Raw genomic sequence first — 22872 nt, 5'->3', positions numbered from 1 at the left:
CTCAAGCTGGGAAATCATAAATCAGGAAGCCAAGGTCCATCAGCAGATGTGATGTGGGAATCATGAGATGAGTAGGACATGGAAAAAGGGGAGTTACGACTTAATGGGGCAGATGTGCAAAAAAGCCCCAAAAGTATTCTACAAAAGATCACATTAACACAAAAGCAAAAATTGCTTCTTTTGAACTATCCATTATTTTGTGTTATCTGGGTCTCTACTGTTACCCTCTACCTTCATCTCCCTCCCCATGCCCCCAGTTAGCATAATATGTCAAGAGTTATTTTACTTAAGTGCGTAGGGCAAGAGACAACGTTATCTACATTATAACTGGTCTTCAGGAAATTTAATTAACTGCATCTTTCCCACCATTGTAAATCTTGAAAATCTCAGGCTACATGCTGCTGGGGAAAGAGAGGAAGCTATAAAGCCAAAGATTTGAATTTGCTGGGACATTCATTTCCTATGTGACTGACCTCTCTGAGCTGTAGTTTCCTCTTCTGCAAAATGGGAGGAATGCCTATACAGTTATTGTGGTGCTAATAGGAGATGATGGAAAAAATGCCTGGCTTGGATTGGTGTTCAAGCCACTGGTGGTTGAAATACATTCTGATATGTGTTGTGTCATATTGTAGTAGAGAGTGAGTATTGTGACCCAGGCTCTTACGTTTCTACTAACTCAACCTTGGGAAGTATTTAATATCTCTGTACCTTAGTTTCCTCAACTCCAAAAAGAGGGAATGAAGCAGAAAGGTGTTCTATAATTGGTGGTGTATCTCTTCCAGTTCTGTGCTTCCAAAGGCACTTGGTCTGTGGTTCAAAAAAGGAGTCGGGGGTGGGGCAAAAGGGGAGGCTCACCTTCAGTCCTGCTTAAGGCTGCAACAGGGACAGTTAGTCATTATCTGAGTATGATGAGAAGTGTCTGGGAGTTGCCTGCCTATCTCTCAACATTTGGGGGAAGTGGGGAGGGTGAAGAAAACAATGATAAAATCAGAATGGCCTGGAAGGTTGGAGACTGAGTTGTTATCAAGTATGAGAGAGACCATGAGGCACAGAGCCCAGCTTGTGCTGTTACCTGCTTTTTGGGTGTTGCCAGTGAAGCTGTTTCTCTTTTTTTAGCCTCCATATCCCCATCTGTAAAATGAATTAGGCGGTGTATTCTCCAAGGGCCTTCTAGGGCTTCCTAAAATTTCATCATCCGCTCTCTTCTGGCTCTCACGTTAGTTTGTATCCAGCTTGTGCCCTTGGTGTTGAGGATTTCATTTACAGAAGGCTTCTTAACTTGCCAGGCTAGCACTAGAGTAATATTTAGAATGCTCTTGAAACCACTGTTTCAAGCCACTATGAATCATACAACTTTCAAGTCCAGAAATGCCTTGGTCCACCTGGTCTGACCCCCTCATTTAACACTGAAAGATGATGCAATAGAGTAGAAAGACTACTAAGGGACTTCCCTGACAGTTCAGTGGTTGAGGTGCCGCATTCCCAATGCAGGGGGCATGAGTTTGATCTCTTGTTGGGCAGCTGATATCCTGCATGCTGGCTTTGACTCTCGGCTTTGACAGCAGACCTTGACTTCAAATTCCTGCCAGTAATTAACTTAATCTCTCTGAGCCATAGTATCAGCATCTGAAAATGAGGATAGTGGTAAGAGAATAGGCACATAAAGAATTGTTATTATTTGGAAAAGAAACAAACTGAGGCCTGAGAGAGGATATCACCTGCTCAGAGTCAAGCTCAGGTCAGAATCTCTGTCTCTTGTCCAGAGTTTTCTTGTCCTCTAGAGCCAAGGTCAGCTACGTATGTAGTAGCAAAGATTGGAACTGAAAGCATGTCAGCTTTCTTAACATCTCTGCTAACAGGCTTCTCAATTCCCCTGGGGTGTGTGTCAATAACACAGCCTGCACTTGTTTTAGAAACAAGCTCTTCACAAGCACTCCTGTTTGATTTGCTTTGGCTGATACAGGATCCAGATGCTCTTAGAATAGCACAACAGACTCTCCAAATCAGCCCATTCCCATTCTGAGCCACTCACAGCTCTGATCTGCTGCTGGCTGGGGTTTGGCCCCTAGGTTCCCCCCACCCCCACCTGTCATGTGAATCTCTTCAGTCATCTTTTGCTATTGGTTCTTTCCCTCTTGAAGGAAGTCATGTGTATTGAATGCGTACTATGTGCCAGGTATTGTGATAGGTGCTTTACATTAAAACTATCTTTGTTAATCTTAGTAACTCCTTAAGTTATTAATAGCTCCAGAAGGAAAAGCTGAGGCTCAGTGAAGTAAATGAACTTGTCAGAGGTCATCTACCTAGTCCGTGAAAGAGCTGGTGTTTGAACTCAGGTCCTCCTGCCTCCATAGACCCCATGCGTTTAGTACAGTAAGTTCTTTCCTGAGTATCATACTGCCTCTGGCCTCTGCCTTTCCAGGAGGGTAAAGTGTTCATGAGTGCCCAGAAAGGGGGATTTGGTGGCTTTAGAAATTGGCAGTTGGGAATATCTCCATGCCTTCAGTGCATTTTCTCATTAATTTCTTCTGCTCTACTTTGCCTCAGATAGAGGCAAGGTACTCTACCGAGTTCCCTAGGATCCAAGTGTGTGGCCCAGAGGTCCAATCACTAAGTGAGAGGCCAGGTTTCCATCTTCAGCATGGAATGTGGATTCTCTAGTAAGAAGTGTCCTTGTTATTTTCAAAGTGGAATGAGTGGAATACTCAAGTAATGAGCCCCTTGTATGCCCAACTCTGAAATGCAGGGGGTGTGAGTATCTCAAGTGTGATGAGCTTCCTTCAGGGACCTGGCAAGAGAGGAGGCAGAGGCATACATACATAAAAGAGTTAGGAAGATTGCTCTAATAGGTCTTCAAACCTGTCATCACTTTTCAGTTTACAAAGTGCCTTACTTATAGAGATCCTTCCTTACTTATATAAGGAAACTGAAGGCATCTTCCTTTATTTGGCAGAGTCAGGGGCTAGAGTCCACATCCTTAGTCTTGATAAGGTCAGTGAGTCTAAACCCTCCTGAAAGAGTTCTTGTCTGTGGCCTTGGGTCCCCATCAGTCTTCATTTGCAAAAGGAGGAGGCCTTTAGTCTCTGCCCTTTTCTGAGAGCCCTCCTCGGCCCACTGGTCCCCTGCCTCACTCCTTGCTACTCAGCTGCTAGGGCCTTCTTAATGAGACCCTCTTCTAAATGATACGTTTTTAAGTGTAGGCTAAGAGGAGATATTTTCCCCAAGATCATTTGCCATAAAATGATGGGATTTTATGGCCAGTAGGAAGAGATCTTAACAGTTGCCAGTTTTTTTGAGAAGTCCTTTATTTAAACACATAGTTCAATGTCTCAAACAGAGCTGCTCTGTTAGAAGTGGCAATGGTGGCCCCAGAGGCCACTGGTCCAGCCTCCCCCTTACCCTCATCAGAAACAGCCTTAGGCATCTGACATCAGCCTGCAGGGTTGCAATAAAACAACACTGACCTCGGTCAGCTTTCCCATTTTATAATTGTGAAATTGAGGCCCAGCACAGGGCAGTAATAGGCCCAAGGTTACACAGTGAATTAGTGGCAGGTCTGACTCCCAGCCTTGTGCTCTCTTTGCAACACTGAACTTCATGTCATTTCATAAGTGAACACATGTTCCCTTTCACTAACATTCTGTACCTAGATGTCAGGTGTCTTTTGCCTCCTGGCATCTGATTCCTGCGAGATAGGTGGGCAGGCCTGTGGATGTGTGTACCATGTCAGGGCATAATTCTCATCCATGTGGTGAGCGTGTGTCAAGTTGTATTTAACTCATTGTGGGAACTAGCAGAACGAGAATTGCTGAGAAACTGGATTTATGTTGGTAGTGAAAGAAGGATTAAAATGAGGTTGCTAAATGAGATCCAAAATTAATGTCCTAATGAAAATGTAACATTTCATGTTGTCTTCTATACTTAAAAAAAGTGCACTTTCTCAGTTTTCTATACATTAACCTGTAACTTGGCATTGGGCCCTGTTTGTGAACAGTAAGTCCAACAAAATTCTCTTCTCCAAGAGTATCATGTGACTCTCAGATGCATACTAAAAGAAGTCCTAACATGACTGTAACGGTCACACAGTTTTCTTTTTGCCTTACTTCTAGTTTTTGAATAATTTTCCTTAACAAAACACCACTGAACATGATCAGAGTCTCTGGCATTAAAGCTGGTCAGAGCTCTTCCAACTCAGGAAGGCATCTTTCTGCTCAGGGCACAGACCCAACTTCTTTCCTGAAGCTTCTGCAGCTGGCAGCCATCAGCAGGACCTTAACCTGTCTCCTACAACCTTGGTCACTGGCTTGGAGTTTGATCTTTGCTAATCTTAGACTTGCTTCTTCCCCTTCACCCAGTCATGGAGACTTTTTTCCCTGTTTCTGGTTATCCCTGGGACCATCTTGGATGCAAAGAGGTTACGGAGTTCCACCTGGAGGAAGTTTGTTTTGAGCAGTTTTACTCGGGCGAAGTAGGCACCGGCTTGTTCTCATCCCCAGTGCTATCATCCAAGGCCAGATTTTAATCCTCTCTCACTGACTTTTTAATTGTTAGCTAATTTGCCTCCCTGGGTTCCCTCGTGGCTCAGTGGTAAAGAATCCACCTGCCAGTGCAGTAGACTTGGTACCTACTGCATGGGTCAGAAGGTTCCCCTGGAGAAGGAAATGGCAACCCACTCCAGTGTTCTTGCCTGGAATATCCCACAGACAGAGAAGCCTGGCCTACATTCCATGTGGTCACAAAAGGGTGGGATACAACTTAGCGACTCAACAACAACAAACATGTCTTTGCTAGTGAAATATAACTTCCTTTTTCTGAGTAAAACTCTGCTCAAAATAAACTTCCTCCAGGTGGAACTCTGTGACCTCTTTGCACCCCAATGGCCTCGGGGGTAACCTACCTCCAATGTTTGCCCCTGAAATATAACTTCCTTTTTCGCTCCATAGGTTTTAAGATACATATCTTATTCCTATGAGTTTCCTGCTCATAAAACCTCTGAAATAAAATCCAGTCTCCTTAGCATGACATTCAAGGCTCTTTAAATACTATTGTTCTTCTTTCCTTTCAGCTTCTTCTACAGTCCCATAAGAGTTCATATTAATGGGTAGAAGTATTAGGGAAGTATTGCACAACTTCAGGACAATATGAAGGAAGACTGACCTGATCCAGTCTGCCAGTGAAGGTTAAGAAGTGTTAGTTTTGGTGCCATGTTAGCCTTCAATATGATAAGCATTTGTGCCAGGCACAGGGATAGGTCCTTAGGGATAAGGAGAAGGCAAACACATGATCAAGACCTTTGGAACCCATAGCTGGAGAACAGGTAGGTAAAGTAAGTAGGTGGCAGTGATGATCATTATAATGGAAGCGTGTGGAGTGCTTTGGGAATATGGGGACTAACTGCCCTGCCCTCCTGATCAAGGAAGGCTTCACAAAAGAGATGATATTTGAGTTGCATTTCAAAGATGAGATATTTGATAGTCTTGAAAGATGAAGTATTTGGCAGTTGAGAAGGGTAGTCTATAGCTTCCAAGCGAAGAGACCAGTGAGGGCCAAAGTTATAGAAGCCTCCATGAATGTTTTAAAGAAGAGTAATCAGTCCAGTGTAGTCAGAGCATAGCCTTTCAGGAATGGAGTGTGGTTAGGGTTAAAGTTATCAAAGTAAGTTGAGACTAAACTGTAAGGCCTCATTTTCCACATTAAGGAAATTCTGTGTTTCATACCTAGCGTTGTTGAATTAAGTGACATATAGTTGTCTATCTGTGCATGAGTGTAGTTGTGTGTTAGGTTGTGATTGTTACATTTGGAGATGATTTTTGAAGACCCTGTGAGGCAAAGCAGATATCAAAAATTGGAGCCAAAAGGACACGTTAAACTTAAGTTCATCCAGGCTTGAATTTCGAGCTTCTGAGTTCTCTAAGCTCATAAATTAATCATAGCGTGCCAAGATTGAGAGAGACCTTAGAGATCAGTAGTTCATACATTGGTCCATTCAACAAGTGCCTGCTACTTTTTTTTTTAAGATTTTTTTTTTTTAATATGGACCATTTTTTAAAGTCTTTATTGAATTTGTAACAATATTGCTTCTGTTTGATGTTTTGGTTTTTGGCCCCTTAGGGGTAAGGTTGGAGAGGGTACAGCTGAGGCCAGATACAGGGCCCTGAGGTCCATTTGGCCTATGGGAAAATGAGGCTAATATTCAGGGACATGTAGCAAGTTAGTAGCAAGGCCAGGATAGTAACTTTCCTGGTACAGCCTCCCTTCCCTTGCCTCCCTGCTCCTGTGCAGCTATTTATCCAAGGTTAACTTGGATCCCATTTAATTCCTTTATTCTCCTCTCCCTCATTTAGCTCTTTCTCTATTGGATAAGTTAGTTGACCTCAGAGAGCAATTTTCTTATCTGTAAAATGGGGGTTTATCTTGAAATTAAAAATTTAAAAATAGTTTTAAGTCACTGATCTCATTTTTTCTGTATTATTCTTGCTCTTTGCAGATACAGATATCACGTTAAGTTTCAGTATATGCCTGTGTTACAGTTGTTGCTATTTTCTAGCTGTGTAAATTTGGACAAACTGTCTTGACCTCACTCTTAAGTGTTTTTCCCACCAGAGTCCTAAAATTCCATTTCATAACCATTTGGAAACTTGACTTGTTTACTTTCTCACCCTGGAGTGTGCTGCTGTTGATGACTTGCAGTGGCAACTGGGCTGGCCCTGTGTGATTTGAAGAGGACAGTATGAGAGGCAAGACAACTGGGTACCTGGAGGGTATTAAATCAAGGATTGGCAACTCCTCATAAGTCAAACGATTTCTGGGGACTTCCCTGGTGGTCCAGTGGTTAAGCATCTGCCTGCCAAAGCACTTAGTTGCCATGGGACAACTAAACCCATGTGCCACAACTACTCGAGCCCATGAGCTGTAACTACTGAGCCCAAACGCTCTAAAGCCCCTGCTATGCAACAAGAGAAGCTACCGCAATGAGAAACCACTGCACTGCGCCTAGAGAGTAAACCCTGCCCATAGCAACTAGAGAAAACCCCCCTGCAGCAAAAAAGACCCAGCACAGACCAAAAAAAAAAAAATTTCTGGGATAGGAGTCTGGGGTTAGTGTCAATGGTGAATTGATTTGGATTATGTTCTGGGAATAAGTGAGGTTGCCAGCTCCACTGAGTGGAAGAACCAGCAGTGCACAGGCACTCTTGCTTGTGCCCTGGAAAAAGACAAGTGTGTTGGTGGCAAGTGTCCAACATGACCTGACTGGCTGCCCACAGGCCATCTCTGCCACTGAGGACTTCAGCCACTGGCCCTGCCAGCCCTCTGGCAAGGTTGCTGTGATTTGATAGAAAGAGCCCAGTCTCTGGATTTGCACAAATGTGAGTTCAAATCCCTGTCTGCCAACTACTGATTGTGTTCCTTGTCTAGTTCTTCAACTAGTTCTATAGTTCTTTAAAATTCTTAGAGCCAGTGCCTCTGTCTGTAAAATAGTGTTGTTGAGGGAATTCCTTGGTTGCCTAGTGGTAAGAATTCGTGGCTTCCCCTACCACGGCCTGGGTTCAATCCCTGGTCAGGGAGCTGAGATCCCATCCTACAAGCCTCACGGCATGGCCAGAAAAAGAAAATAGTGCCTTTGATACCTACTTTGGGGGTTGTTGTGAGGATTCAAAAATACCTTAGACAAATAGGTCTCACACAATACCTGATACTTAGTTGGATGAATAGCAAGTTGATCTACTGCTGTTAGCTCTTTGAAGACCAGTATCCTTGGGATGTGACATTCAAGTCAGTGCTGCTCTGATTCTCTCACTACCTCCCCACTCACCCCCAGAAGTCGACCTGACTTCTCCTTTCCTTCCTCAAGTTCAGACCCCAGAAATATGAGGCAGTCTGTCTCACCAGGTGGCATATCTATGAGTAAGCAAGATTGTTACACAGCAGACATACAGGGCCAGGGCAAGTAGCTCAGGCAGCAGCTGATGAACAAAAGGCTTCTCTCTGTTCCCAATAAATTGGTCCTTGGGGATCCTAGCTTTGAAATTCTAATTGACACAGGAAGGAAAAGATTCATTAGGCTCTGGACTCATTAAAATGCTCTGCTGCTCACCTACGATTTATTCTTGGCACTTCATCAGGAGGAATTAAGTAAACCAACAGGCTGGGAGGCTGCTGACAGTACAGTTCATATACTTTGCTGGTGCTGCTCATGGGGTGTGGATATGGGGCCTCCCGTACTCTGGAGCACACAGCTGGCTTCAGAGGTTTCTCACCCTTAGGACCTAGCATGAGTCTAAGTCTCATCTATTGTCAGTGCTGAGAGGACCTTTTGAGATCATTCATAGATGTTAGCTCATTCATAGATGGTCCACAGAAGAAGAGGGGCTTGCCTGAAATCACTGAACCACAGCAGTGATGGAGCTAGAATTAGAAACACTCAATCCTCCTGACTTCCAGGCCAGGAGTCTTTCCCCTGCATCACCTTTGGATTTCTAGATCCAGTATTTCATTCATTCAGCCATCAACAGATACTTTTGTTGATACATGTTATGTGCCAGGATTCTATGATAAAACAGATGGGGGGTGGGAAGAGGGGTGGAGAGGGAATACCTGAACCAGTATTATGGGTGACTAGAAAGGCCTCCATATCTGAGGGGTGAATAGGAATTAGCTTGGCAAAGAAGCATATGAAGAGTAATCAAGCCTGAGGGATCACTGCCTACAGAGGCTGGGAGACTCTTCAGTAATGGAAAGTCTTGTTAGGGTGGAGGAATTGAAGAAGGGATGAGAAGATGAGTCAGCCTATGAGGTTGGGGCCACTTTCTCTTAGAACTCTATACCTGGAATTAGGAGTCCTGGGTGTTCTAGATGTGTTTCTGCTGCCAGTATTTATTTAGCGTCTTTTTGGTGTGCCAGTGTTGGACACTGAGATACAAAAATGCATAAAATATATGTAGCTCTTTCCCCTGAGATCTGTTAGTTTAATGAGGCTAACAAACTAATAAATAACTCCTATAATAAATGAAAGGAGTAATTACCTTTGTTGGAGGAAGTCAGAGTTGAGCTGTGTTACCATCAGGATTTTCTCTGAGTTTGATGATCTCACCTGTCAATTTAGTGATAACCACTGTCCTGTGTCGCTAATGAGCTGATGGGAAGACAGCTCTGTAATGACTGGTGTTTGTGTGGTATTTGTGAGTTACAAAACACTCTTTCATCATTAATTTTATCTTAACCGTAACCTTATAACTTGGGGAATTTCTCAGCAATTTACAGATGAGGAAACTAAGGCTGAAAGAGGTTGAGGCTTGTTTATGGTTTTATAGCTTTTGATTAAGAAAAGGTAGGGATTAGAAACCCAGATCTTATGCTGTCTTTTGCAGTACAGTGGCTCTGAACAGATATTGAACAGTAGAAAATTGGCAGCTTTTCTGTTCCATACTTGTAAGCCTGGTTTCCCTTTCCTTTCACTTGAAATGCAAAGAATGACTTCACTATGAGAAAAAGCGACTTAAATTGGCTGGGAAGAAAGAAAAAGGGCTTATTTCAAGTCTTCCCCAGATTGGGCTCTGAACTTTTAAAATGACATGTTCCAATGTTCTTATCAGCTCCCACTATTCCATCTCATGCCATTTACAGAGTGCTGTCTTAGCTACTATGTCATTGGCTACAAAAGGCAATTTGTGGGGTAGACAGAGCCTGCTTTACAGGTGTGTAAACTGAGGCCCACAGAAATGAAATATTTTACCCAGAGTCACTGAATTATTCATGCCAGAATGAGGATGGACACCACAGGTGCTCCTAAGTCATAGAAGAAAGCTCCTCTGATTCATTCATTTCACACAATTCTTGAATATACCCTATGAGCCAGAAATTTTATTTTACGAGAGAACCTCTGGTTAGGCTCAAACTATCTTGATGCAGTGCCTTCCTCTAAGGGCAGGGACTTTTGCTATTTATTTATCTGTCCCCAGCCAAGGCCTGGTTCCAAGAGTGCTTTGCTGTTGTTTTTGGCCTTACTCCACCAGAAGCTGAAGGGAGCAGATGGCCACAGAATTGTGGATTATAAGGGTGTGATCGCATTCTGGGCTAGAGGATGAGTGAAGAGCCCTGCACCCGTCTACTGCTGTCTATGCTCAGGTCCCTGCCAAGGTATTTTCCATCCCAGAACAAGTGAAGCTGGCTAATCCTGCCCCTTCCTCCCCCTGTGCACAACATCCTTACTGATCTTCTGGATAGATTTCATGCAAAGGATTCTATGATCTGTCCCAAATGATTCTTTGGACCTATTTCCCAGGCATGTTTGACGTTTTAAGGGGAATCTGGCATCTCCTTTATCTATAGATCTCCCAACACTCCCCACCCTCTCTTCTGCTTTTACTTCCAGCTCCTTAAGCAGATTGGCTGCTTAGTGTGACTGACAAATAGCCTAAAGAGTAATCAGTACTGAGAAATTGACATGTTTTCTGTTTATCTGAAATCCTAACTGGAAAAGTCTAAGGAACACTATTTTGAGGGAGCAGGACTAGAAAGTGGAGTAAGGACGATTGACTTCATGATGGAAAGCCTGCAAGAACCTCAGTTACCTCAAAAAATCATGAAAGGAAATATCAACATTTGTACACAATATTTCACCTGCCCCTTATATATTAATATCTTTATATACTACAGAGTGCTTTCATATCTATTATTGCCTTTGAGTGTTAGAGCAACTCTTTGAGGGCAGCAGTGCAAGGATTCCTTTTCTCACTTGACAGTTGTGACCAGGGAAGGTTAGGGAAGATTAGTGGTCAATTGCCTGGTGCTCATGGTGGCAGAGCCCCAAACAGAACCAAGATTTCGGAGCCACATAGTCCTAGGTTTGAAATCTGGTGTTCATCACATTCTAACTGAATGATCTTGTACAAGCTCCTTAATTTCCTTGAGCCTCAGTTTTCTTCTCTGTGATAAGAGGATATTATCAGGTTTACAGTATTTATCTCCTGTCTAAGAATTAAAAGATATAATGTATAGAAAAATGCCAACATAGTGTGGAACAAGTATTAGGACTTTAGTAACTGCAGGTTTCCCATCTTAGTGTTTTAAGTGTCTTGTATTCTGAATCATTGAAAATTAGTACTCTACAGTAAAATGAGCTACATATAATACATTTTTGTAAGCCAGAGTATCATTTAAGTGCCTCACTGGGTTAAGAGAACTGAATTAGTGGGAAGCAGGGGTGCTCCAGGAACTGGCTGAGTACTTCTAATACAAATCACAGTGGGTTAAAGCTGACAGAGACCCTAGAGATCTGTTCCGGTGTGTCTTCCTCAGAAGAGATGTTAATAATCTCAGAAAAGTCAGACTGGATAATGCAAAGTGCATTTCTTTACTTTAGACTTCTCAGAGCCTTAGTGTGCGTGTGACTGGGGTGGGTGGGGAGGAAGGGATGGAGGAGGCTAAGTTTCCTGTTTTTATTTGACCTGGGAGCCCTTAACATCTTGAAGAGCACTGGTTTTTCATGAAAGAGTTCGTGTACCACTACTCTGGTTCGGTTCTCCATTTTTTGGATCAGGCACTTAAGGTCTCAGCCAGGTTTACAGAGCCAGTCCACAGTAGAACCAAAACTAGAGTTCAGGGTGCCTGACCCTCTCTTGGGCCACACCACCGTTTGTACTCCATTGCTCTTCCTCTTCTAGCCAGCAAATCATAAAATTACAGAGGATTCTGCAAACCACTAATCACAGAGCATTGTTAGAGCATCAAGCTTTCTGTTTTGATGTGTTTGTGCCAGTAAGCAGGAAAATGCGGAAACAACAGGCTTAATGGCTGCCAAATGTTTCCAAACAGTTGAAAGACCAGAGATCAGGTAATTTTAGCTCAGGGTCTGGAAAGGTGCCTCTGACCCACAAAATTTTAAGTCTGTTCTTGTTTTATTAAGTTTCAGTTGCAACCAAGGGGCTTATCCAAGAGGCCCGTAGTGTAGTTCCCTGTGATGAATACTGACACCAGTGATTATGGGAAGGATCCTGAGAGGAATTTGAAGAGAATGTGTCAAATTTCTGTTCATTCATCACCATCTTCCGTGGAATTCAGTGGTTAGGAATGTGCTGCTAGTTTCTGTCTAGAACCTGGCAGAGAGAGTTGTCTGGCATTTATTTGGTGAGGGCTATCCTTGCATTTACTAAGCCTTCTAGTAAAAAATACCACCTTTACCTTTGCAAAGTTGTGCAGTAAACTTTTCAAAAACACGTCTGATACTCAGAACAATCTGGTATAGAAGTTATCTTCCACATGTCTAATGAGGACACTGAGGCTCAGAGAAAGAGGTAGTGACTTGTCCAGGGTCTGACAGCAAATTAGTGACAAACCTTTATTGTATTACAGGTGCCTAGTGCAATCGTGACATATAGTAGATCCTCAAATATTTATTAATAGAAAAATTAGTACTTTCCCAAGGATTAAACATTAGTAGACTCTTTGCCCAGTAGTCTTTCCATGAAGCCAGCCTAGTGGGGCCCAGTGGTTGGGCTCATCTCAGGGTCAGCAGATAATTTGGAGTGTGGACTGGGTCTCCCTTGCTGTGTTGATTTCTGACAAGGATGGCAGTTTCTAGCTGTTGTTGCTCTCTACTTGTTGAGGACCCTCTGCCTCCTCCCCACCCCAGAGAGCTTCAGTTCAGCAGTTTCTGGCCTGGAGATTCAGCCTCTCTTTTGAGCCCTTGTTCCTTGGAGTCTGCTGAACAAAGACACCTCTGGTCCCCAGCTTCTCACTCTGTCCCTCCTTTGTTTTCTCTCTCATCACTGTTTTGCTTATCCTTCTGCCCTACTGACAGATGAGGGACTTGGGTTCGACCTGTGAACATCAAATACACAGTTCACTCTTAAGGAGCTGCTTTGTCAGGAACACTGGGAAACCATTGACTGAAGCAGTGCCCACCTAGGATTCTGTCACCTGTTAGCAGAAATTCACTGAGCATCTGCTGGTTGTCCAGGTAGTGCTGGAGGCTGGGATTGCAAAGATTAATAACAGAGCCTCTGCCTTCTAGGAGTTCAGAGTCTAATGGAGAAAGACAGGAAGGTAAATACAAAGGTGCAGCAAATGTTGCTGCAACAGAGGTCTGTAGAATGTCCATATCAGGATACAGAGGAGGGGGGATGGAAAACAAAGGCTATCCTGAAGAGTTTTCATCAAGGCATGACATCAGTGACTTTGTGTACAGAAAACCTTTCTGGCCCCAGATTCCATCACCAAATCAGAAATTGGTTCTGGTCCTGCTTTATTGATGAAGTAGTCTCTCTCTTAATCTCACTAAATGTTAAGAGTGTGATATTTGAAGGCATCTATTAAATGGGACCAGTGGTAACAGTAATTTCATTTAGAAAATTCCTGAATGCTTCACTTGCAGGTATATTACCTGACCAAATTCTCACAACCTTATGGGGAAGGTACTGTAATACTATTCCCATTTTACAAATGAGAAAGCTAAGGCACAGAGGAATTAAGACATTTACCCAGCATGATACAGCTGATACATGGCAGAGCTGGGGTTTGAACCCAGGAGTTCTAAAAGAAAAGTTCAGAAAGGGCCATTGGGACCTTGATAAAATTCTTACCTCAAAAAAAAAAAAAAAAAAACTTACCTCAAAGAGTTGTAAGAATGAGAAGTATAATACTTAATAATACATCTACCACAAAAATAAACGATTAATAGATCATAATGATCATTTATTATATTGTAAAACAGCCTTTCCTAAAGGCTGGAGTGGATTGGGCTTTTGCAAAGATGTCTCCTTTCTGTCTCCCAAGTCTTCTGGCTTCATTATCTGTACTGCCTGTTTCTTTGTTTCTTAACAAGCATGAATGAGGAAGGGAACGGTTACAGTGGTACATGGAATTCCCATCAGCAGATACTCCCTGAGCAACCACTCTGGGCCAGGGTCTATGCTGATATTAAATAGATTTTGGTTCCTGCCATCCAGGAACTCATAGCCTGGGAGGGAAGATGACACAGAAACAGATTATTTAAACACTGCCTCCTCAGGTGGAGCTTAGGCAGCACATACCCTCTTGCCCCTGGCTCATGCCACTATGAGCAGGGCATGAATGAATGGCTATTTTATTAATTGTTGAAATTAATCATCCTGTTAATATCCTTGTCATCATTAAAGCAGATGTTATTAATGTAGAAAGTAGTAACACCTTAGAGAAAGTCAGCAGCTATTCAAAGGAGACTTCTAACACATTCAATTGGAAAAACCTATTTTATTTTTATGGTGGTGGGGGGGTTGTGGTAGCACACCTCGACTGCCAGTAGGGCTGAGGGAGTCCTTGGCTTGAGGAATATACTGTGGGGAAGGATTTATGTCCCTCAGAGCTCCCCGATGGCCACCCAATATGCTCATTAGTTATCACATACTCTGTAGTTTCTTATGCTGCGCTTAGTCGCTCAGTTGTATCTGACTCTTTGAAACCCCACTGAGTAGCCCACCAGGCTCCTCTGTCCAGTGGGATTCTCTAGGCAAGAATACTGGAGCAGGTGGCCATACTCTCCTCCAGGGGATCTTCCCAACCCAGGGATGGAACCCAGGTCTCCTGCATTGTAGGCAGATTCTTTGCCATCTGAGACACCAGGGAAGCCCATAGTTTCTTGTACCCAGGCACATTTTTTTTTTTTTTTTAGCAGAATGAGCAAGAAGAGGGTAGATAGCTTTCTGAGGCAGTACATCTGCCAGGAGAGGCAGTGACTGAGCTTCTGAGATTGGCAGGCGCTATGCCAGGGCAGTAAGGGTTTCATGAGTATGTATATTATTTCACGAGCTGCCTCCAGTGAGTTGATCTGTGAGCATTATTGGAGCCCTGCCATGTGCCTAGCAATGTAATGTGCTCAGGTGATGTGAAAAATACCCCAGAAGTTCTGCACTGCTTGGCAAGAGAAGACAAACATATGAGACAAAAGAAGTTAACACAGATGGGATGCTCTGATTAAGAGTTGACATGTGTTGTTCAGACTCTCAATACCTGTGGGGACTTAGAGTGCCTTCTTATTGAGCACTCTCCTACACGTGCCATAGGACTGGGTCATGACTACCATGATGTCTAAGCTCCTCAATAGCCCACAACGGTTTTCTGATCTGACCTCTTCTAGGTTCTCTGCTGTCACCTCTTGCAACATCCAGTCTTAGATTCTACACTCTAGCCAAACCATGATGCATATTATTATTCACTCCATATGGAAGCACTGTCCAGCTTCCACAACTTTGCTTATGCTATTTCCTCTTCTCTGTTTTCTCTCATCTTCAGTTCAGTTCAGTCGCTCAGTCGTGTCCGACTCTTTGCGACCCCATGCATTGCAGCACGCCAGGCTTCCCTGTCCATCACCAACACCCGGAGTGTACTCAAACTCATGTCCATCGAGTTGGTGATGCCATCCAGCCATCTCATCCTCTGTCATCCCCTTCTCCTCCTACCCCCAATCCCTCCCAGCATCAGAGTCTTTTCCAATGAGTCAGCTCTTCGCATGAGGTGGCCAAAGTATTGGAGTTTCAGCTTCAGCATCAGTCCTTCCAATGAATACCCAGGACTGATCTCCTTTAGGATGGACTGGTTGGATCTTCTTGTAGTCCAAGGGACTCTCAAGAGTCTTCTCCAACACCACAGCTCAAAAGCATCAATTCTTCGGCACTCAGCTTTCTTCACAGTTCAACTCTCACATCCATACATGACCACTGGAAAAACCATAGCCTTGACTAGACGGACCTTTGTTGGCAAAGTAATGTCCCTGCTTTTGAATATGCTGTCTAGGTTGGTCATAACTTTTCTTCCAAGGAGTAAGCGTCTTTTAATTTCATGGCTGCAATCACCATCTACAGTGATTTTGGAGCCCCCAAAAATAAAGTCTGCCACTGTTTCCGCTGTTTCCCCATCTATTTGCTATGAAGTGATGGAACCAGATGCCATGATCTTCATTTTCTGAATGTTGAGCTTTAAGTCAACTTGTTCACTCTCCTCTTTCACTTTCATCAAGAGGCTTTTTAGTTCCTCTTCACTTTCTGCCATAAGGGTGGTGTCATCTGCATATCTGAGGTTATTGATATTTCTCTCGGCAATCTTGATTCCAGCTTGTGCTTCTTCCAGCCCAGCGTTTCTCATGATGTACTCTGCATAGAAGTTAAATAAACAAGGTGACAATATACAGCCTTGACGTACTCCTTTTCCTATTTGGAACCAGTCTGTTGGTCTATGTCCAGTTCTAACTGTTGCTTCCTGACCTGCATATAGGTTTCTCAAGACGCAGGTCAGGTGGTCTGGTATTCCCATCTCTTGAAGAATTTTCCATAGTTTATTGTGATTCACACAGTCAAAGGCTTTGGCATAGTCAATAAAGCAGAAATAGATGTTTTTCTGGAACTCTTTTGCTTTTTCCATGATCTGGTGGATGTTGGCAATTTGATCTCTGGTTCCTCTGCCTTTTCTAAAACCAGCTTGAACATCTGGAAGTTCACGGTTCCTGTATTGCTGAAGCCTGGCTTGGAGAATTTCGAGCATTATTTTACTAGCGTGTGAGATGAGTGCAGTTGTGCAGTAGTTTGAGCATTCTTTGGCATTGTTTTTCTTTGGGATTGGAATGAAAACTGACCTTTTCCAGTCCTGTGGCCACTGCTGAGTTTTCCACATTTGTTGGCATGTTGAGTGCAGCACTTTCACAGCATCATCTTTCAGGATTTGAAAGAGCTCAACTGGAATTCCATCACCTCCACTAGCTTTGTTCATAGTGATGCTTTCTAAGGCCCACTTACTTCACATTACGGGGTGTCTGGCTCTGAGTGATCACACCATAGTGATTATCTTGGTCATGAAGATCTTCTTTGTACAGTTATTCTGTGTAGTCTTGTCATCTCTTCTTAATATCTTCTGCTTCTGTTAGGTCCATACCATTTCTGTCCTTTATTGAGCTCATCTTTGCATGAAATGTTCCCTTGGTATCTCTAATTTTCTTGAAGAGATCTCTAGTCTTTCCCCTTCTGTTGTTTTCCTCTATTTCTTTGCATTGATCACTCAGGAAGGCTTTCTTATCTCTTCTTGCTATTCTTTGGAACTCTGCATTCAGATGGGTGTATCTTTCCTTTTCTCCTTTGCTTTTCGCTTCTCTGCTTTTCATAGCTATTTGTAAGGCCTCCCCAGACAGCCATTTTGCTTTTTTGCATTTCTTTTTCTTGGGGATGGTCTTGATCCCTGTCTCCTGTACAATGTCACGAAGCTCCGTCCATAGTTCATCAGGCACTCTATCAGATCTAGTCCCTTAAATCTATTTCTCACTTCCACTGTATAATCATAAGGGATTTGATTTGGATCATACCTGAATGGTCTAGTGGTTTTCCCTACTTTCTTCAATTTCAGTCTGAATTTGGCAATAAGGAGTTCATGATCTGAGCCACAGTCAGCTCCTGGTCTTGTTTTTGCTGACTGTATAGAGCTTCTCCATCTTTGGCTGCAAAGAATATAATCAGTCTGATTTCGGTGTTGACCATCTGGTGGTGTCCGTGTGTAGAGTCTTCTCTTGCAGGCTAACATCAACTTGACTGTGGACAAGATCAGAACTTTTTGATGACTTCTTTCTTTTCCTTCCACCGTGTCCCTTTGGTAAGTTACATGCCTCTGAGTTCCCACATATTCCTGTCATAGCTCTTATGGAGATAAAAGAGATGAAACATAGTTTCTGGTTTTCCTGAGATCCTTACCACTGGACTGTGTGGACTGTGAATTCATTTGGAGGCAGGGATTATACTTTGTTCATTACTATACTTTGTACAGTGTCTGACAGAAACAGGTGCTCAGTAAATGATTTTTTGATAAATGAGTAAATAAATTTTCAGCATATTATTGCTCTGCTTAAGAACCTACAATAACTTCTTTGGGGCAATCAAAATTCTATAGATTCAAAACTTGGTGTAATAATCGTGGGAGACTGTTATTTTTATGTATACATGAAAACAACAGTGAAGATTTGTTTTCCCTGTTAACTACCACCAATTCCCTGCACCTCCCCCCCCCCCCCGCCCCCACACTAATACAGTGCATGATTCTGGTGAAGTTGCCATGAAAGTGGCATTCATTGGTGATAGCAGTGTAAATTGGTACAGCACTTTGGACCATAAAAATGTTTGTACATTTTGACCTAGTAATTCCATTTCTGAGACTCTGTCCTTAGGAAATAATCCAATATACAGAATGAACTTTGCCTCAGATGCTGTTATTTATAATAGTGAGAAATTGGAAGAAGCTTAAATGACCACCTGAACTATGACCAGTCTAAACTATGATAAATCCACTTATGGGAAAATAGTGGGTTATTAAAAATGATAATATTTTAAAAATTGTGCTTACTGAAAACTGCAGCAGCAAGGCAAATATGTTATATATAATGTGTGATAATGCTAATTGAAAGAATTATGTTACAGAACTGAATGAATGACCTAACTATGTAATCCAAATATAATACACAAGAAAAAGCACTGGAAGGAAATATACCTGGATGCTAACAATAGTTATGTTGTATAGAGGAGTTGGGGTTTAGGTGATTTACTTATGATAATTCAAAAAATAAAGAACAGACACCAAAATTAATGACCAGAAATTTTGAAGTAATAAAGCAAAACTTTGATTTCAGGCAGTGGAATCATGTAGTGATATTGTGACTGTGTGGAGGGTGAATTTGAATACTAATATGAATGGACAGAGAAGGGCTGCGTTTTTAAAATATTCAGGGGGCCAAATCAGCAGGGCTTGGTTTTAGTGTGAGAATCAGGAAGTGATTCAGTATGTGGAGGGAAGAAGTACATGCCATTTTATGCCTAGTGAAAAATAAAGAACATTTGCTCGAGGAGTTTCATGACTTGTCCAAAGTCACATAGTAAGTAAATAAGTGATCCTTGTCTGTCTCTGTCTAGAGCCCCTGCTGTTGATCCTGCAGCTGAGACATCTGCAAAAGTTTTGGGGAATGTTTTTTTTTTAAACTAGCTATTGCAGTGTAGAAACTTGTTTAGTGAGGGGAAAGAGGGCCAGAAAGGGTTAGTGAATTCTAAGAGGGTGATGGAGGGGAAAAAACCATAGACCCACAGCTGCTTCTGTCATCAGTTGAATAAATTAGAAGGTCATTAGGTATTGGGCATGTTATGCTTCTTGGTTGCAGGGCTGGCCTCCCCCACCCCCACCCCCAAGATGTTGTGATCCATTGGTTTACTTTTATACTCGTGGCCTCCGGAACTTAGTTATGCAAATGTGTACCATATTACAAGAAAATGAACATTTTGGTCATTATGCCAAGTTTATCAATCATGCTGTGAGAGTGAGAGTTCAGATTGGCATTTTCCAACAAAGGAAGCTGAAATGAAAGGGTTTGCCTGGGCAGTAAATGTCCCATCCCCATACTGCATCACATAGACTAGTCCAAGAAAAGATTATTGTGAATTCGAGTCTATACTTTGGAACTGGTACCTAGCCCTTAGGGAAGAAGTCAGTTCATACCATCTTGCTCAGTATGTCTCCTTGGGCAACTGCTTTTGTCTTTGTGCACTAGGGTTTAGTCATCTGTAAAGTGGGTGTGACTTATAAGCTCTTAGAGGATGGTTGTGTATGGATTTCGTAACCTTTAACTAGTGAAGGGACTTGTAAACCACGTTGAAGGAATTGGGCTTGATTCTTATGGTGGGAAGCTGCTGAAGGGTCTTAAACAGGAGACAGGGACAGGCTTGCTCAGTGGTTCAGTTAAGAGGCAGAGCCTAGTAATATTTATAAAATTAATGTTACCAGAGGGACAGAGTGGCATCATTCTCAGTGGTCCTTTTAGGGTCAAACATAAAGCACTGTGGGATGGTGCTTATCGCCCTGAGTTAAGTTTAGATCAGCACCCTGGAGAGAGGTCAGCTTTCTTTTCCTGTCTGAATGTGGGAAAATAAATAACGTATTTATTATGTCAAATGCATACGCTTTTGGCTGGATCAAGCCTTTGCGAGGCTGTGAGGGATGGCTTTAGGTGTTCTCAAGGAGAAGGATTGTGGTAATGAGGAAATATTGATTCCACATGAAAGGATTTTAATCAACTGCCCTTACACCTGAGGGGCACAGTGCTTGGCTGCAGTGCCAAATTGTGCACCATCCACCGCCTGCTTCCAGCCAGCTGGCTTGCTGCCAGAATACCTCTGTCTAGGAAGACGTGCAGGAACTGTCCATCCCAGGTAATATTCCTGTCCACATTTTTGTAACAATCTCAGGTAACAGTGTCCTCCCATATGTTATCTCCTTTGACCTGCTAACCAGCCTGGATTGCAGGTGGGCAAGGCAAGAAGTTTTTTCCCATTTTACAGACGATTAGTCTTAAACCTCAGAGAACTGACGGGCCTTCCCAAGTTCACACAGCTGTTGGAAGTGGGTTTGGGGACCTGGGACTCCACAGGCAAGCAGCATTTAAAAACTGATAATACCCTATGACTTTTTTAAAAAGTATACTTCACTGTTTTCTGTCCTGTCTTGTTACATTTATCTGGCTGCATCGGATCTTAGTTGCAGCACTCAGGATCTTCATTACATCATGTGGATCTTTTGTTGCAGTGCAAGGCTCAGTAGTTGTGGAGTGTAGGCGTAGTTACCCCACACGGATCTTAGTTTCGCAACCGGGGATCGAATCTGCATCCCCTGCATTGCAAGGCAGATTCTTAACCACTGGACTGCCAGGCAGGTTCCTCCCCTATTACTGTTTTTTTTTTTCTTTTTTGAATTATGAATCCCCTGTTACTGTTTTAACTTAGGGCAAAACCTTTCTTGGGAGGGGTTAGGCTGCCCTTTCTGTGTTCCTCTGATATAGTCTGGAAAGTGGGGATGTACGCACTACCATGGTACAACCTACAGCAGCCTTATTCAGAATAGAGTAGCCACAGAATGTGGGGGTTCCTTCGGAGACACAGAACACTGAGCAAGCAGAGGTTTCTTGCAATATCAGTCCTGGTAACCCTGCTCAGAAGGGCAGTCCACCCTGCTTTCTGGATCCTTGAGGTACAAAGAGGCCTCTCTGAGAACCTTCACTTAGGGGCCTCTTCCCAACCCCCTTCTCAAGTTGTACTCTCTGGGGACTGCTTTATTCTATATACTTATTTCTTTATTCATTTAACGCTTAATGAGTGCCTACTCCTGTGATTCCTTTTATGTTCAAGGCACATTTCCAGATACTAAAGTTTATTGCATCACAGTGATAGTACTCTTTCCTTGATCACAGTTCACTTCTAGATTATGTTACAGTAGAACTCACCATCTTTCATACTCTTGAGAAAAAGTTATTCTGGGTTCCAACAATAACAATACTAATAACAACAGCATACTTTGTAATGTGCCAGATGTTCTAAATGTGAATTAGGTAGTTTTATCCTCTAACAACCCATGAGATACGTGTCATGACCCCTATTTTATAGGTGAGATAACTGAAGCATAAAGAACTTCAAATACTTACTGAAAGTCATGTCACACAGCTAGTTCAGTGGCAGAATGTAGGCATTTTGGCTTCAGAGATTACTCTCTTGACCATACTACGTGGCCTCTCACATGGCACTAAATATGTAGGCTTTGGCTTTTGCTTGTTGGCAGGCCCCTATTCACAGGAGCCAGCCGTGCCTCTATACACTGCATCATATGATCTACTCAGCTCTGGGTTGTGCTGAAAAATAGTACTACCACATTAGTTCAGAACAAAATGAAGTGTTGTACACTGAGGAGAATTTAGCCAGGCACCTGGAAGCTTCCCAATACATTGTTATGTCTTGGCGCACTGGTGAAAAGCTACTCGTCTGCCCCAGCCAGTCTTACTCTTGGGTGTACAGTGGCACTCAGGAGTGAACTGTGAACCTGATATCTATCTTGCTGTCAGGAAACTCCCTAGAAGGAGAGAGAAGCCATGATAAAAGACTGAAAACTAGAAATACCAAAAAGAAGAGTTACAACATGCTTCCCCTTCCTGGCTGGTTTCTTCATGTCCTCTAGTGTGGGGCAAGAGGGTCTCGGAGTACTAGTCTCTTCAGGAATAGATCTGCCTTTCAGATCGCCAGGCTTCAGGAAGGGTGTTAGTCCTCCGTAAGCCTAGATCATCTTGACTTGCAGGATATAGTATGACGTGGAACAGATGACCAAGATAAATCACCTCCTGAAATATTTGATGGCAAATCCTTGAACTCGTCCCTGGTCTGCTTACCCTCTTCTGTCTTGAGAAAAAAGAAAAAAAAGATCAGAAGAGTTTTTTGTAAATTAGCGTAACACCAAACTTTGTAAGAAATCAGCATAAAGGACTCAAAAAAAAAAAGAAATAAACTATACTTTGTTTTGGTTTGCTTTTTATAGAGTTTGACAGAGCTGGGTGAGCTTCAGTTCAGTTCAGTCACTCAGTTGTGTCTGACTCTGCGACCCCATGGACTGCAGAGCGTGGTTTAGAGCTGTGCTGTTCAGATTGTAGCCCAGTGAATAGATGAATGCTAGTTCGCAAACTTACCTGTTTGTGATGAGTACAGAAATTGAGACTAAGTGCGTAGAGACTTTACAGTAATTTGACATTTTTGTCATATTTTACAAATGTATTGGTCTGTAATGGATTGGGAGTTTAAAAAGCCAAACAACAAAAAACTGGTTCTTTACCACAAGTAGTTTTGAGAAGTACTGGCTAACTTAGTGTGTCAAAGTGAAATAGAACTTCAGTCTAATTGTCTGTAAAATCAGATTAATAATGCCTACCTCAAATTGTTTTGAGCTACTGGACGTTAAATAATATCTTGGATACTTATTATGTGCCTGCCACTGTGCACAGTACATGGATTATCTTACTTAATTCTCACCACAACACTCAGCTAAGTTTTGTTATCATCCTAATTT

General features: G+C 42.7%; 1 protein-coding gene across 21 annotated transcripts in view; it reads left to right on the top strand.

Annotated features, from left to right (window-relative positions):
• The window catches only part of RALY (RALY heterogeneous nuclear ribonucleoprotein), a 91375-nt gene that overhangs the window by 51038 nt on the left and 17465 nt on the right, over positions 1 to 22872 (top strand). For 2 of the 21 annotated variants that reach the window (XM_086332301.1, XM_086332289.1), the window contains exon 3: positions 17516 to 17607. The exons of the other annotated variants lie outside the window; for them this stretch is intronic. In XM_086332301.1, coding sequence (XP_086188427.1) covers positions 17572 to 17607 — 36 coding nt within the window. In that variant the 5' untranslated portion in view covers positions 17516 to 17571. The remainder of the gene's footprint in view (positions 1 to 17515; positions 17608 to 22872) is intronic. 21 annotated transcript variants of the gene reach the window in all.

Source organism: Bos grunniens, chromosome 13 (assembly GCF_055505025.1).
Source record: "Bos grunniens cultivar Pamir isolate PY7600 chromosome 13, Bosgru_T2T1.0, whole genome shotgun sequence".
Taxonomy (NCBI): Eukaryota; Metazoa; Chordata; class Mammalia; order Artiodactyla; family Bovidae; genus Bos; species Bos grunniens.
This window is presented reverse-complemented; position numbering and strand designations above follow the sequence as displayed.